General features: G+C 39.4%; 1 protein-coding gene across 1 annotated transcript in view; it reads left to right on the top strand.

The window, feature by feature from the left end:
• LOC306876406 (neural-cadherin-like) overlaps positions 1–18002 on the top strand; it is a gene marked incomplete at both ends in the record, with an annotated part of 304042 nt that overhangs the window by 145773 nt on the left and 140267 nt on the right. Inside the window, one exon of the mRNA XM_079427539.1 lies at positions 16882–17024. Within this exon, the coding sequence (XP_079283665.1) occupies positions 16882–17024 (143 nt within the window). The remainder of the gene's footprint in view (positions 1–16881; positions 17025–18002) is intronic.

Raw genomic sequence — 18002 nt, 5'->3', positions numbered from 1 at the left:
GGCGACAAGGAGCTCCCAGCACCGAGCCCTGAGACAAGAAACAAGGTTGTCTCCACATGTCTTGAGCCACCACTGTAGGGGTCTCATCTACAGCAGGCCAAAAGGTATCACGTTGGACGCAGCTGCCATGAGCCGCAGCAGTCTTTGAAACTGCTTGACAGTGAGTGACCGGCCTTCTTTCATTCTCTTGACTGAAGTGAGGATCGACTCGATCCGAGCAGGAGACATATGTGCCTGCATCGTGGTCGAATCCCACACCACGCCTAGATAAGTGGTTCTCTGAGCTGGAGACAGCACGCTTTTCTTGGCGTTCAGTCTCAACCCCAGCACTTTTATGTGCGCGAGAACGACATCTCGATGTCGAATCGCCACTTGCTCTGATTGAGCTAGGATCAACCAATCGTCGATATAATTGAGTATGCGGATGCCCTGGAGTCTCAAGGGAGCCAGAGCAGCATCCACACACTTCGTAAAAGTGCAGGGTGAGAGTGCCAGGCCGAAAGGAAGGACCCGATATTAGTAAGCTTTGCCCCCAAAAGCAAACCTCAGGAACTTCCTGTGAGTGGGAAGAATGGAGACGTGGAAGTATGCGTCTTTTAGATCTACCGTGACAAACCAGTTCTCGGACTTGATCTGAGACACAACCTGTTTGAGTGTAAGCATCCTGAACTTCAGTCGCATGACTGAGCGGTTCAACTGACGCAGATCTAAAATGGGACACAACCCTCTATCCTTCTTTGGAACGATGAAGTACCGGCTGTAGAACCCAGACTCTCTTTTGTGAGAAGGGACTACCTCGATGGCCTCCTTCCTCAAGAGAGTGTCTACTTCCTGTTCCATGATCAGAGCCTGCTCGGGGCCCACCAACGTGGGAATCACCCCATTGAAAGAAGGCGGTGGAGCGTCGAACTGAATAGGATAGCCTTTCTCTACAGTACGCAGGACCAACTGAGACACATTGGCAGTAGTTTCCACGCTGCCAGATGGTCTACTAAGGGAACCAGTCTCTCGAGACTGGCCTCTGATGTATTCAGAGCCGCTGGAGACGGCCGAACCAGGAGCTCTAGAGACCCCTGCAGGGGTGGCGAGCTTCTCAGCTCCGCTACACTTCGGGGTGGAAGAAACTGAGAACATCGCTCGCTGGAGCCAGCTGCTCCCTGGAACTCTGGCAGGGTTGGCAGACTGGTCTCCCGAGGGCACTAGGGGGAGACGGACACCGTATAATGAGGTATAACCCGCTCTTCCCCAGAGGGATCTGCCCTCGTAAGCCCGGAGCCATGCTCGTCAGGGCTTCTTGGCCAAGGACCTCTTAGAATTAAGAACGGTCTGCAGATCCGGCTTAGCCTTAGAGGTCCCCGACCCGGAGCGTTTGCCACCACGGCCCCACTTCGGTGGGGTGCGGGTAGCCACGCTCTGTTTTTGTGCCTCCATGTAAGAGGAGCTGGCACGCGCCAAGGGCTGCTCCTGCCCAGCAGCCCTCCGAGCTAGAGAACGGCGAGGGAGAAACCGCTGAAATGCCGCCGCCTGTTTACGGGCCTCCTGGTACCTGTCAATGACAGAATTGACGGTGTCGCCGAACAGGCCAGAAGGCACAAGCGGGGCATCCATGAGCAGGACCCATTCCTTGTCTTGCAAATCGGACAGGGTCAACCATAAATGTCTCTCCACAGCCACCAGTGCTGCCATAGTCCTGCCGATGGCACGGGCGGTCTCTTTGGTGGCGTGGAGAGACAAATCAGCGGTTTTACGGAGCTCAGTAATATCTTCAGGCCTGAGCTCCTCTCCCTCATCTAACTCTTTAAGCAGGTCGTCTTGGTATGCCTGTAACACCGCCATGGTGTGCAGACACACACCAGCCTGACCTGCAGCCAGGTACCCCTTACCCACGCTGAAGTCGTACGCAGCGGCTTGGTAGGCAAGGATGGAGCCTTTAGAGGTGCCACCGTGCGAGGGGACACTCAACCCCGCCACATTCCCGTAATTACCAGAGGCGGGGATGAAGAGACGGGCCGAGAAAGGTTTATCCCACAATCTCGACACCTCGGTGTGGAGATCGGGAAAAAACAGCAGGCTCCGACGTGGAGGTGGCGGCCTGACATGCAGAAATCTCTCATCGAGTTTACTTCTCTGCGGTTCGACAGGAGTCTTGGCGGGCCAGCTGATATTTAATTTGGCTACCGCTCGCGTAATCACCTCCACTAGCTCCTCATACTGGGGCGACTGAGGGTGAGAAGCCTCATCGACGCTCTCCACATCCACCTTCTCGGAGGAAGGGAGGAGAAGCGTCGAGCCACCTCCCTGGGGGGAAGAAACCGCGGAGCGGGCTTCCGATGCTGGGGAGGGGCCACTGGGTCTGATAGGCGGGGAAGGAGATACGTTATGATACGGAATATTCAGAGGGCGGGGAGATGGGGGATTATTCCCCCGCTCTGCATGACTCTGCATAGACTGACTGATTTTATTATTATTATTATTTTATTTAGGCTTTTTTATTCATTTATTTTTTATTTCCAGTGAATAAGAGTTAAAACTCTCACCTGGGTGACATTGTGCCAATAATAGACAATGAAAATGCAAAAAAACAAAAACAAAAAAACAAAAATTTTATATATATATATATATATATATATATATATATATATATATATATATATATATATATATTAATAATAATAATAATAATAATGCCAAGTAACGTTGCAAACAACAATAAAATCAGAGAAGAACTTTAACTGTAAGCGACACAAGTATACGGAAAACAAAAGTATTGTTTCTTATTTTTTTCCCGATGTTTGTTATTATTTAAACTTTTATATACATTTTTATAAACTTTTTTTTATTATTTACCACTTGTTGACAATAACGTCTTTAACATTGTCTATGATAATGATAATGTTTCAGTAGACTTTCAAAATTTGCTTTGCTTGGGAAAGCATGAACATATACTGTTATGATGTTTTTTTCATATAATTTAGTCAAGTTAGTTTTGCATCAAACACAATGTAATTTTCAGCAATCGAGATCTGTGAGCAACAGCGCATTTTTCCGCTTGGGCGAGCTCTTCGCGGACAGCTTACTTCGTGCATGAAATCAGCTGTCTACCAGCAGAACACAATCCTGACAAGTCATAGCAACAGAGAGGAGGCGAAAAAGCTGCGGAGAATCCGCTTACCCGGAAGCTTCCGTAACTGACGTAGATTTACAGAAAATTACCGTTGTTTGTGAAATAAATAATTTTACATACTTATTCCCAACACTTTATTAAGCTGTAAGTAACATCTCAAATGACAAGGGATCAACTAATCATGTTTATATTAATTAGCCCGTGAACTCATTCTCTCAGACAGCCTGGGTTTGTGGTGCATTTGCAGCTTATATGGATGGAACTGATATACACTGATATACACACCGACACATCCATATATATATATATACAGATCGCTGTAGCACCTCAGTTCAAGCTGCACATGAACTGATCATCTCTTCATCTTTACTAGTCATAGCACAAAATAAACATGAATTAACATCAGAAGGTATCTTGTTTAAACCGTGAAACGATGTCAGTACACACCATTTTTCAAGTTCAAGCCCTCTGCTTCGACGTTAATTTACTCTCCTGTCTGGTTTGTTTTTCGGCATTATAATATGTCAGACTGCCTATTAATCAAACTCCCGGCGAAAGGGTCAATTGAGCAGCCATTATTGGGCAAAGTACAGGGGCTAAAGAAATGCTTGCAGTTAATGCCCCGTGCTGCACTTTTCACACATCTTTTTCAATAGATTTTTAATGATATAAGGTATTTTTGTCATTTGGAGCGACCACTCATCATGTGGTGCGACCAATAATAGCAATAACTGTATTAAAATAAAAATATAATATCTCATTTCTGTGGTTGAAATATGAATCACTGCTACAGTATGCTTAAGTGAATGGAATTTTTAAAACATTTCTATCAGTTTTATGCAATTTGCAAGAAAAATAAGTCTGTTAACTACATTTAAGAAGGCAACTCTGAAATTATAGAACAAAAATAAGAGATCATTATTTACAAAAACTCAAATTAAATGCAAATACTTTGTTTCTAAACACTTTAATTACTGAGAACATTTAAAAATTAGAAATTATTTAATTTTAATATAAATCATGGTCTCACCACACAACATTTTTTAAGGCTACGGCCAATTCATCTAGATGAAAAAACACTAAAATCACTTAATTTAAAATTTTAATATGAACTTATGTGTGCACAACATTCGTAATGTTTGAACAATTACAGTAAATATTATTTTTTGTATTTTAAAGTTGGGCTGTCGAAAAATCCTTATACGTCAATGACCCATATATATATATATATATATATATATATATATATATATATATATATATATATATATATATATATACAGTATATATTTATATATATATATATATATATATACAGTATATATTTATATTTGGGAGTTCATTGCTCGAATAGCAGAAAATATACCAGCACAGAAAGTGCATTAGTTGAGCAATCCTGGTATGAAGTGTCAGAGACCCTTAAAGTGGCTGAAGTGCATCAAAGAAGCTGTGCAGTGGTGTTTGATTAGGCCTGAATATTCGCACTTCCTGACAGTGCTGTGAACATACTCTGGGGCAGGTGAAAGGGAACCACCTTGATGGCCGTCCTTTTACACTTTTCTGTATATGTGCCCTTTTAGTGTTATTAAGAGCAGGAAGAAGGCTCTTATGATGGTCTGGGCCATTTTCACTAGAGTGTCTGAAATTGTTCTGAAAATATAGAAAATATAGAAATATAGAAAGAAAAATTCTGAAAATATAGAAATATTTTCTTATTCAAAATATTTATAAAAAAAATATAGTAGTATATCGATGCTAAAATAACACTACTTCCAGTACCTGAAAACTAAGGATGCACCCACATTATGGCCAAAAGAGAACACAGGCTAAAAAGATGTACAAACTTTACGGAGGGAAAAAATAATAATAATAATCCATGTTATATCAAATTGGCATATAATATTTGATGTATGTAAACATTTGCTTGAAGTGATATTTTGCCTCAAGGAGTTTGTGTATACACTTGATGACCCTCTCTGATGTGTGATGAGATGAGGAGAAATCCTTACATGCGACGTGCACGACTGTTCAAAATTCATTTGCTTTTCCTAATTTTGTGCACCCGAAATATGATAATTGTACACTATTTTAAAAAAAAATTGCTATTATTATTATTATTATTATCATTAAGGAATCCTTTTATTTATCAAAAATGCATTAAATTTATCAAAAGTGACTGAAATCTTTGTAACAATGTAAAGGTCTGGTGACACATTAGTTTAGGGACCAACTCTCACTATTAATTAGTTGCTTATTAGCATGCATATTACTAGCATCTTGGCTGTATATTAATACTTATAAAAGCACATGTTAATGCCTTATTTTACATTACCAAATTATGAGTTTGAGGCAAAACCATAGTTAATTTAGAGTGAGAATTGGTCCCTAACTATTCTATTCCTCAAAGAATTGTGAAAAAGTGGGTAACACTTTATTTTAGGGTCTCTTAACTAGTTGCTTATTATCATGCATATTACTAGAATATTAGCCATGTATTAGTAGTAATTAAGCACATAATAATGCCTTATTCTACATGACCTTAGTCTACATCCCTAATCCTACCAACACCTAAACTTAACAACTACCTTACTAATTATTAATAAGCAGCAAATTAGGAATTTATTGAGGGAAAAATCGTAGTTAATAGTGAATAAGTGTTCCCTATTCTAAAGTTTTACCAAAAAGTGTCACATTTTCCACATAAATATTAAGCAGCTCAACTGATTTGAACATTGATAATAATAAGAAATCATCATATTGGAACGATGTTTGAAGGATAACGTGATGCTGTTCATGTGTAGATATTTTGATGAATGATTGTTGTATGATATGGTATACTTGAATGATTGTTGAATAGGTGAGTGATGAATTGAATGTTGTTCAGTAGATTTTTAAGCTGTTGTTGTGTATAGTAAACACAATAGCCTCCTCCTTCAAGTGGTGCTAGTTTGCGTTATGGTTCAGTGTGGCTGGTAGGATGACTCTGACATGTGGCATTGCCACCCTCTCAAAACACTCTAGGGAACAATGCGGCTACAGGCATCGTGGAACGATATGGGGAACCTCTTCGCCACTGAGGTGATGGTGGTTGATTTGAACAATGTGTCTGTGGGAGACATTGAAGACAGCCTACAGCTGAGCCTAAAGCCCGGAAACCACCAAGCCGACAGTCGGCCGTTGGGCAGTTTTTTGTTTGTCAGCGTCAAGTTTTCTCAGTGTGTTCCGCACCGTCAGCTGAAGTTGGTCCTCGTCTGCTTTTTTTTTGGCCGATTCGACATGTAGAATCGGCGTCGGAGCTCGTCGGTCAGCCGGGCAATCTGATCATTCTGATGAGCTGGCGAACCAGTGCACGAGAAAGGCATAGAACAGACGTGCTACTTGGCCATTGGGTGTTGAGCGTCGGCTTGGTGTGTCAGGGCAACTTTGGACCCAGTTGCTGCCGACATGAGCCGACCCCGCAGTTTGATTTCGTCACCACTAGTTTGTCTGCGTCGACTTGTGTGTTCCGGCTTAAGCTCTGAACTTGCAGTCTGTGCTATTGATGTTCAATGCATATGCAGTTACATGTATAAGGTGGTCATAGAACTGTTTATATGGCTTTACATGGTTTCTATGTACTTAAATGCAGTGATAGCATATACATTAAATAATTATCCATTTAGAATAAATAAGTGTTAGAAGACTTTGCTCTATATAGTTTGTTCTGTTTTATTTTTTACATTCCAATGCTGCATCTTGTTTCTTATAATAAATCTAAATTGAGTGCTTAAGTGAATACTTACTATTTTCATGAAAAAGCATGCTTTAATAATAGCACACAAAGACATCAACAGTTGAAAAACATCAAGGGTTATAATCAATTATTTATTTTTAGTTGTAGAACAAATATAAGCATGCAACTGAACTACAAAAGTTGAGTTGGGTGCTTATTTTTTCTCTTAAAGACCACCTGTGGTGAAAAGTATTTAACTTTGATTAACATTTTCTCCTTAAAACAACAGTGTCCCAAAGACAGTTTTAGAAATGCAGTTTGAAACAGCCCCTGATTCCTACCATCATAAAAATGTAAATAAAAATAAATAAATAAGGGTGGGGCTTTTCATATCATTATCAAAGTGTTTCTACCTAAATATGTTGATTTTTAGACGGTAGCTGTCTGAGATGACGACCAGGAACATAGTTTGTGTAACATTAGCAATATGCACACAAATGGAGATATTTTTGATAAAATTCAGGAGCTTTCTGACCCTGCATAGACAGCAACGCAACTACCTCGTTCAAGGCATGGAAAGGTAGTAAGGACATTGTTAATATAATCCATGTGACATCAGTGGTTCAACCGTAATTTTATGAAGCTACAAGAACACTTTTTGCACACAAAGAAAACAAAAATAACAAATTTATTCAACAATCTCTTCTCTTCCATGTCAGTCTTTGACGTGTATTCACAGGAGTAGCACAACACATGCATGTGATGCTGCTGACACAGGATCCGGCATTCTGACGTAGAAACTGGATGCACTGCACCTTGTTTACAAGCAGATGAATGTACATGTATGCATTGTGGTACTCTTGTGAATTCACGTGAAAGACTAACAAGGAAGAGAAAATGTTGAATAAAGTCATAATTTTTGTTTTCTTTGTGCACAAAAAGTATTCTTGTAGTATTAAGTTTGAACCAGTGATGTCACATGGGCTATTTTAACAATGTCGTTTCTACCTTTCTGGGCCTTGAATGTGGTAGTTTCTTTTCTGTCTATGCAGGGTCAGAAAGCTCTCTGATTTCATCAAAAATAATTTGTCTTTCGAAGATGAACAAAGGTCTTGCGGGTTTGGAACGACATGAGAGTGAGTAATGATGACATAATTGTAATTTTTGGGTGAATAATTGTATAGAGTTTACTATTTCAGTTAACCGAGTGAAAGTGCTGTGAATCTGCTGTGATTGAGTGGAAGCGGGGACTAATTTACATATTCACTCTGCGTATGATGAAATTATTTTCACAGGAATAAATGTTTAGGTTTGCTATTTTGATTCAGAGAGGATGGATTAAAAGATGATCATTAAAGACAAAAGATGGAGAAGGATAAAATTATTGACTCCAGGGGGACATGTTGTTAAAAAATGCTACATTGAAATACGTTTACAGTCACGTTACATGAAATGCATTACTTATGTTGCTGCTTGTAACCTTAAAAACAACAATAATCAAGTGAATTTTCTGTTAGTTTTTTCAGCATTATTTTTTTTTAGAATAGTGAATAATACTGTAAGATTGCTCTGAGAATGAACAGCTGGCCTAATGTTGCCGTTACACTGTTATCTCCAGATTATGTGGTCTACCCTTTCCTAATCTTCATCTCCCCTTGTGTAGACCTTGCCGATGAGGTTTTTCCTCAGTTGCTGTATTAATTTGCCTCACATTTCGCTGATATTTCTGTTGTGCTGACTGCTGAGTGTTATTGTTGTTTTTTCCATCTTGTTGGCGGAGCTATGGCCCTTGGCCATTTTAATTGACTGATATTCTGGCAGAGAGCTCACTGAATCAGAGAGGCAGATTCAATCAGCCGTGCATTCAGCTAAAGCTGGAGAAACCGAGAATGGATTGGGGGGTGGAGGGTGGGTAGACAGACCTCGGTCAGAGGGTCCAAAAAGAAAGGGAGAGTCAGGCAATTTTTTTGTTTCCAGTCCCCTAAAAGGCTTTGTTTTAATGACGTTATGCATTCCTGTGTGTGTATCTGTGGCTGCATGGTTATACCCGAGAGCATGAGTTTGAGATGTGAATGGCTTGGGAGTCTACTTTAAACATTAAAGTCAATATGAAATCAAAAATGACCCTATTTACTTTCTTAATACACATGGTGTTATTGCGCATGCTGCATCCTTTCATGCATATCATTTTTTTAAACAAAATGTAATAACTTGTACCACCTCTGCAGTGACTATTCTTTTTGGCTGACATCACCCGCTCCTTTTATTTTTCAACCCTTCCCCTCAAACCACTTTCTCTCACAGAATATCCTGTTTCACTCAGAAATGCATCACATTATGAAAGTAAAATGGGTTTTGAATGCTGCTTCATGTTGAGCAAAGAAGCGCTCTTTGCTACTAAACTGCTTTTGAAAACAGCTACAATGCGTCTTCAGTTGTCATTTTGAGAAATGTAGCCCCATATGACACGTGCTGCATTCCTAAAAATGCTGCACAAATGCTGATTTCCTCTTAGCGTTGTAGATGGGAGACTTTTATGTCACCCCTTTTTGCCATCTTGGGTTATTTCAGTTTTTATTAGGCGAGTGTGCAAATAATAGTTCAGTACTTCTGCACTTGGGAAGGTTCAAACAGGGCTGGAAAATACACTTGGGCATTATAATGAAATGCCCTCTAATTATTGTCTGCACAGGCACAAACATCAGCAAGTTATCTGATTATTACAGCAGCTTATCTGCTGTCCAAGCAGGAATAACATTTAGTCCAGGCATTTCTGTATAACCGATTCAGGAAATACTTAAATGTGGATGGTTAATAGCTGTAACGTAATTAGACGTGCTCTTCACGATGCTGAATCGTTATCTGAATTAGCTACTTTACAGCTGTGCCGGAGCTGAGAGACTTCACACTGGAGAAAAATTGCCTGATTTTCTGAATGATTAAATTCAATTTCTTAACATGTCCACATTAGTTGTCATAATAATGACTCAAACTTTCATATATCTATCATGTATGAGTTTTGTCTTTATATGAAAGTATGCTTTTAATGTTGACAACATTTTGTCATGTTCATTACTAAATTGGCATATAGCTACTGTGTGTGTTTAGTAGATGAAATTTAAAATTGTTGATGGAAAATATGCAAAATCAAATAAAAATATTAAATTGATAGTTTTCATGATAGAAGAACAATCGGTAACACTATAGTATAAGGATTAATTCTCACTAGTAACTGGTTGCTTATTAGCATTAACATATTGGCTGTTTATTAGTACTTATAAAGCACATATTCTGCATGACCATATTCTACATCCCTAATCCTACCTCATACCTAAACTTAACAACTACCTTACTAACTATTAATAATCAGCAAATTGGGAGTTTGAGGCAAGAGTTGTAGATAATAGTTTGTTAATACCAAGAACTGGACATTAAAATAAGGCAGTGGCTATTTGGACTGAGTGTAAATAGCATCTATCGCTATTTACACTTAGTACAAATAGTCACTGCCTTACTTTAAGGTCCAATTCTAAATAGCAAATAGTGATATGCTATTTACACTGAGTGCAAATAGCTATAGATTCTATTTACACTATGTTAAAATAGCAGGATTTTCTGCTATTTATACTAATTGCAAATAGTGGCATTTATCTGCACCTCAGTATTGTAGTACATTATAAAACAATATGCAATAATAACTTATTGAGTGTAATTTTAATTCAAATTATTAAATGGCTGCCACCTTATTGGGACAATAAAGCCCTCCCTACACCTATCCTAACCCTACCCGTTACTTTATTTTCAACTTTTTGATTATTTCCTTAATTTTTATTGAAAATAAATGCTTTTCTGATGTGATTTGAAATTGAAAAGGGAGAAAAAAAGTTTGCCAAAAGACAGATTCGAACCCTGGTCGATCGCGTCAAAAAGAGTGCAACACACAATTTACCATCAGCGCCACTGTAGCTAACGACAACCATCTTTTAATGTTGACTAGCCCATTCACACGTTGGTGGTCGGAGTTAAAATAGCCTCTGCCAACTGTCAGTCCTGTGTCTTGTTTCCCCCTCCTCTCGTGTCCATATTTGGCCTTCCTGTTCCTGTCCTTGTTCCCTGTCCTCATGAGTTAATTTGTTCCCAGCCCTGCGTTTAATTGCCCCGCACCTGTTTCTGTTCTTCCTCGTTGATTTCCCTGTGTTCTTAAGCCCTGTTTCTCCCTGTCTCCAATGTCCTGTATTGTTCGTCTATTCCCGAAGCTCCATGTTCCGTGTGTTTGGAAATCTCAATAAAACTCCGTATTGGAAATCTCCGTGTCTCCTCTCTCCTTGCTCCAGTACAGCGTGACACCAACAAGGCGGACTATTTGCACTTAGTGTAAAGAAAAAAAAAATGCTTTTATTCAGCAAGGATGCATTAAATTGATCAGAAGCAACAATAAAAATGTTTATAAAATTACAGAATATTTTTATTTCAAATAAATGCTCGCTATTTCTTAAAAAAAATATATATATATATTAAAAATATATATCATGTTTTACACAAAAATATTAAGCAGCACAGCTATTTTCAACATTGATAATAAGAAATGTTTCTTGAGGAGCAAATCAGCATGTAAGAATGATTTCTGAAGGATCATAATTACATTTACATTTACATTTAGTCATTTGGCAGACGCTTTTATCCAAAGCGACTTACAATTGGGGAATACAAAAAGTGATTAATCTTGAAGAGGCAATCAGACAGAGGAAGTGCTCGTAACACCAAGTCTCAGTCATTGTTCAAATAAGTACAAGCTAGTAAGCAGAGAGAAAGATAGAGGGAAAGAGTTTTTTTTTTTTTGAGTTTAGGATGAAGTCAAGTACTGCCGAAAGAGATGAGTTTTCAGTTGTTGCTTGAAGATTGCCATGGATCCGGCGTTCCGGATAGGGGTGGGAAGATTATTCCACCAGCCAGGAATGGTGAACGAGAATGTTCTGGAGAGTGATTTTGAGCCTCTCTGTGATGGTACCACAAGGCGTCGCTCACTAGCAGATCTCAGACTTCTGGAGGGGATGTTGGTTCGTAATAGTGAGTGGAAGTAGGAGGGTGCTGAGGCTGTGGTAGTTCTGTACGCAAGCATCAGTGTCTTGAACTTGATGCGAGCTGCCACTGGTAGCCAGTGCAAGGAGATGAAGAGAGGTGTAACATGCGCTCTTTTGGGCTCGTTGAAAATCAGTCGTGCTGCTGCATTCTGAATCATTTGTAGAGGTTTGATTGTGACAGACCAGCCAGAAGAGCATTGCAGTAGTCCAGTCTAGAAACAACAAGGGCCTGGACAAGAAGTTGCGCAGCATGCTCTGTCAGAAAGGGCCTGATCTTTCTGATGTTGTGTAGTGCAAACCTGTAGGATCGAGCAGTCTTTGCAATGTGCTCTTTGAAGGTCAGCTGGTCATCAAAGATTACACCAAGATTTCTGACTGAAGTTGATGGGGTAATCATTGTTGAACATCGGATAACCAGGGGTTAGAAGGAGCAGCCCGTGCTGGCCTCGAGGAGAGAGGACAGATGTCGTCTAGACAAGAGGTTAAGGTAGAGCATAAAGTGTCAGTGGCTGCATTTACATCCAGAGAAGAGAAATGGGTAGGCGAGGGAAGAGAGGAGGATACCACAGAGGAAAGAAGGGAGGGGGAAAGGGAGCGTAGGTTGCGTCTGAAAATAACCGGTAAGGGAGATGGTGGCACCTGGGTAGCAAAATGTAAAAAATGTAAATGTAATGAAGAAATGGTCAGAGATATGTAATGACCCTGAAGACTGCAGTAATGGCTGCTAAAAAGCTTTTCAGCCTCAGGAGTAAATTACATTTAAAAAGAATAAAGAAAACTGTTCAATTTTAATACTATGTCATAACATTACTGTTTTTACTGTTTTTGATCAAATAAACAGCCTTGGTGAGCATAAGAGAATTTCAAACATTTTATCAACCCCAATTTTTTGAACGGTATGTAGCTTGTCTTGCTCATCCCATTCTTAATAAAAAATATTAAGCTTGAGGTCTGGCATGTTCTGACTTCCCCACAGACCCTGACCTGTCCCTGCATGTATATTCCCCTTTCCTTCACCTCAGATCCTCTCTGAAAATCCCTCCTTTCCTCAAACAGAAAAGACTCAATCTTTCTATCCTACATCATTTCTGCGAACAGGATAGCATATATGTGTCGGGCTTGTAATTGCGTAAATTGCAATGTCTGTCACTGCTGTTTGTTCCATTTGGGCAGACTAATTTGCCCAAGCCCTCCGCTTCAAGGCACCGGGCTCCTTCAGTTCGCCTGAAAATGAGCCTTGTCACTCACACCATAGCGTTTGCACAGTACATCATTACCAGATCTGTTTACTGGCACCAACCTGACCAAGGACAAAGAGTAAGATGGATTGAGTGATGTTTATTACGCACTGGCCCGGGCTTTCTTTGCCCGTTCCTACAGCCACGGGACATGGTAATGAGCGGCGATACAGTCGGTCCTCATATAGCTGGAAATTTGGGTGAAAATGATTAAGAGCCCAGCCTCAGTGTTCTTTTGTGATCATTGGCGTTTGCTCATCTCCTTTGTTTTGTTGCGTTGATGGATGTCTTTCCAGGCCTCTGCAACTGAAATGTTGTCTTTTGATTGATAGCTGACATAATGAGCCGAAGTATGCAGTGAATGCTGACGAGCCGGCGTTTCACTTGTCTGATTGGTTCATGCACTTCAAACAAAGTGGCCTCTGCGAGTTGTCAGTCACTGTCACAAGAGCCATCACCTGCACTGTTGCCATGGCAATGGCTTAGAAAGGGAGACGTAAGCGAGGCGTTTTTTTAATGGTTAGTCCGTGACAGGTTTTCTCAAAGGCTGTTCTCAACAGATCCTCTTGGCTAACATCTAAAAACAAGCCCTTTGAGTTATGTCTCTGAACGTGTGTGTGTCTAGGATTGTGTGTGTTTCTGTGGGGGGAGGATCTCTGTTTGTTTGTGTGTGTGTGTGTGAGCGCAATCTCAGATCTTTGAGACTTCTAACAGATTACAGGTCGTGGATGTCACGCATGTGTCAGCGCCGGGGTGCAATGACAGGGTGAAAAAGTGCAAGCAATGGTGTCTCCATGGATGACATAAATCACCTACATGAAAGGCCTGTCACCTTCCCTCTGTTAGCCATCAATCAGCCCTACGCAGAGTGAGATGATGGGCTCAAGCTCTCTTACCCTCTGTCATTCTGTCTGTCTCTATATCTGTCATTTCCTGTCCTCTGATTGGTGTCTTCTCATCATTCTTGAGCTTTCATTCCTCCTTATCTCCTTGTTTCGATCTTTCTGTTTGGATTTCCATCTCTGCATCCTTCAATCCATCTTCTTTTTGTTCAAATCAGCATCGCTTTTAGTTTCATATCTGGAATCTTGGTCAGATTGACAGAGACTGATAATGTTGTTCTCTTCGATAAAGTCCAGTTTTCTGTTGTCTTGACTTGCTCTGATGGAAAGTCAAATGTCATCATTCATTCACTGTCATGTTGTCCCAAACCCGTATGACTTACTTTCTTCAGTGGAACTTAAAAGGAGAACGTGTTTATTGCTTTTTTGGTCTTGCATTGATGATGAATGAGTTTGAGCTTCAGAAAGACTGCGGAAAAACTATAAAAGAGTCTTAAAAGTATTTCTTCTAAAACTAGTAGTTTTGTCTCAGGCTGAAACATCAGTTATTATTGGGCTTCCATCAACACATTTTTATGCAGATTTTGCATAAAAATGCTGAGTGGAACGTATCAAGATGCAAAAAAAAAAATTATCTCCAAAATGCATAATCTTGCTTGAAGATTTTGTTGTTTTTGTTGTTGTTCAGTGAGAATGCATACATATAAAAACAACTGAAATGCATTACTGAATAAATTCCTGTATGTACAACAAAAAGTGACTTTGTCGTAACCTAGTTTGTCTGCACACTCTAAAATGCTAGTCATTTATTGCATTTAATAAAAGATTCTGTTCTCTTGAATGCATTGGATAGAAACACTGCTTTATTTACAAATAATTTTTTCCAATATTTACACCTTTTTGCATAAATTAGGTTGCAGCTTGAATGAAAACATTCCTCATATGATCTTTCCCTCCAGTGAGCTGATTCGTTGAAATAAACCCAAGAACATTTCGATTAGATTTGTAAATGAATCATACAGATCTGTTTGTTGAACTGGATCAACTGATTCATTGGAAAGATTTGACTCATTCGAAAATGAAACATTTTTACACATGAACGTGCCAAAGAGCTCTCTTCATGACACTGAGGTATTAAATAGCTTCAGGACATTTCATTTTTTTGTTCCTTCAACTGTGTATGTGTGTGTTTTTCTCCCTATTTTGGAGCTTGACAGCCCCAGTCCTCATTCGCTTTCATTATAGCCAGGATATTCATCAGGAATTCACCTTTTGTCTTCAACAGAAAAAAGAAAGAGCAGGTTTAGAAAGACACAAGTGTGAGTAAATGATGACAGACATTTTGTTTGGGGTGATCTATCCTTTTAAACCAGACATTCAAATTCACACTCTGGTGAAAGAAAAATGGATGCTCGTTGGCTATGGGAGTTTAAGCTTACTTTGTTCCCAGAACTCTTGATTTATGTTTGCTTCAATCTTACAGAAGTTCTACCTTTGGATTCCTCAGTGGCTTTGATTATTTGTTTATTTATGAACAGATTTAGCCAAACTAGCTTTCATTCCATCTTGAGGTTTCACAGATGTATTAGTATTCAAAGCCTGCACACAAGCAACGGTTTTCTATACAAGAAGGTCCAGATTCATTTCTTAACTGGCTGAATCCCAAACACATCACTCTGGCATCAGGGCAGTTGACCTTGAGCCGGTCTGTTGCACCATCAATGTCCTTCTCAGATCAAGAGGAAATGTCTCACACTTTCACAACAAAAAGTCCATTAGTGTGCTGCCTATGTGACTTAAATGAAATCTTTGCAGATGAATAATAATGAATGGTGGCTGAGACTGTGGAAGTATCTCTCAGTCTGTCAGCGCTTTTCTCTCTTCTCAAACGACAGCACACTGTGCAGATGTGGAGGCACTGTTTGTCTTGTCGCCACGAGGTGCTGTTCCTTTGACAGCATTGTTTCAGATGTGATGAAGTGTGAGCATAGTTTTGGCAAGAAAGGCTTAGCATGAAATGTGTTGGCTTTGTCTGTTAACAGCCCCTTGAGCGAACTAGTTCAACTGTTTCTTTTTCGGTTGTAGAAATCTATTATTGAACATTGGAGGGGTGGTCTAACTCACTCCCCCCACTCGTTCTTTGTTATATTCACAAAATAATAATGGGTTTTCTATGACAATGAAAATTGTCCCCGTGCGAGTATGTCTGTTTTGTGTGTGTGTGTGTTTGTTCTACAGCTGGAGGCCAGAGTCTTGAAGAGTCACTGAAGCGGTGACACGGTCAAAGCTGTCAGTCTCTTCAAGTTGCTCTTATCTAAAAGGTTCTTGCTGTAACAAGCTTCATTATGATGCCTTACTTAGACACAATTCAAACATAATTTTCTATTCAAACATACTGCATCTGATCACTTTAAAGGGACACTCCACCACAAAATGCAAATTTTGTCATTAATCATGTCATTCCAAACCCGTAAAAGCTTTGTTTGTCTTCGGAACACAATTTAAGATATTTTGAATGAAAACCGGTAGGCTTGTGACTGTCCTATTGACTGCCAAGTAAATGACACTGTCAAGGCACAGAAAAGTATATAAAAAAGCAGTAATGCATGGAACAGCATCCATGCATTACTGATGACAGAGAATAGCGTACGCACTTTGCGTCCATCGGATGCTCTCCAAAATGGTGCTACGCTGACACAGAGAGACAGAGAGGAGATGAATTGTTGAATAAATGTCGTTATTTTTATTTTCTTTGCATACAAAAAGTATTCAATAAACATAGAGACCTTAATGTGTTTGTTTTGCTGTAATGACAACATGGTATTGTGGTGAGTTTAACATGAAACATATATTGAAAGAAATATGTTTGTGTGTTTAAAAACAGGTATCGAACCTTTGTCTCTGAGGACGCAGGGCCTAACACTCTGGTTGCAACAGTGCTGGCCAAGGACCCAGATGGTGATGGGATCACATACAAAATTACAGCAGGCAATGAGGAGGGCAACTTTGTCATCGACAGCCAGAAAGGTGAGACATCCATTTCAGATTTGGTGTTACTCTTTTGATCTCTCTGACAGCCGTTTTACGCTTCATGAGCATTCACTAAGAAGCAGCGCAGTAGAAAAGCCTTAGTTCAGTGGTTTCTTTCAAACTCTTTACATTACATTGCATCATTTTATATGTAAGTCCTTTAACTATTAATGATACTTTAATAGTAATTAATAATTAAGTGTATTTTCACGGTTGGTTGATCATGGCATGGCAGGTATTCAAATGAAAGTCTTCATCCATCTTGGACCTTGGACATAATTTAAATGCCATTCTTTAAAAAAAAAAAAGGATTTTATATTTATTCAAAGTTGTATTTTTGTTTGTCCCTTTATTGGACTGTAGGAGAAAAAAAAAACACACAAGAGTAGTATATGAATAAACCTTATGCAGACCAAACTAAAACTTATGTTCTATATAGTGAGAAAACTGCTCCGATGTACACAGAAGATTTTATTGTTTATAGAACGAACAGTATAGATATGATGGGAAATTATATGGGAGCAGTTAGGATGGGATTCAAAAACACATCATGTGATGTGCATCCCGACCAGAAAAGAAGACTTTAATCTGAAGGATCCTCAAGGGTTAATTGAAGATGCAATGTTTAGTGTGAACATCTGGTAAACGGTCAAATCCAGAATGGCAGGAGAGTGAGTGAAATCAACAGCAACATCTGTTTAAACAGTCAAGTGTATAATGTACTCTACTATATTTTAGATCACACTAGTTCTTGTAAGTTTTTAAACTTAAGCAAAGGTACATATTTAAGTGTAGTTTAAAGCTTTAATGTATCAGTTACATTTCAAATCAGTTGAAAATTTGCCATGTATGATTTCCATGAATCATATTTACCTTTTTATAGTTATAGTTAAGCATTTATTTTGGCAAAACTGTTAGTTACAGTTACAATTAAAACACCCACACAATGATATAGCTATTAATATGAAATACCAT

The sequence above is a fragment of the Barbus barbus genome (assembly GCF_936440315.1).
Source record: "Barbus barbus genome assembly, chromosome: 1".
In the NCBI taxonomy this organism is placed as follows: domain Eukaryota; kingdom Metazoa; phylum Chordata; class Actinopteri; order Cypriniformes; family Cyprinidae; genus Barbus; species Barbus barbus.
Note: the sequence above shows the minus strand (reverse complement) of the source record. Positions and strands in the feature narration are given on the sequence as shown.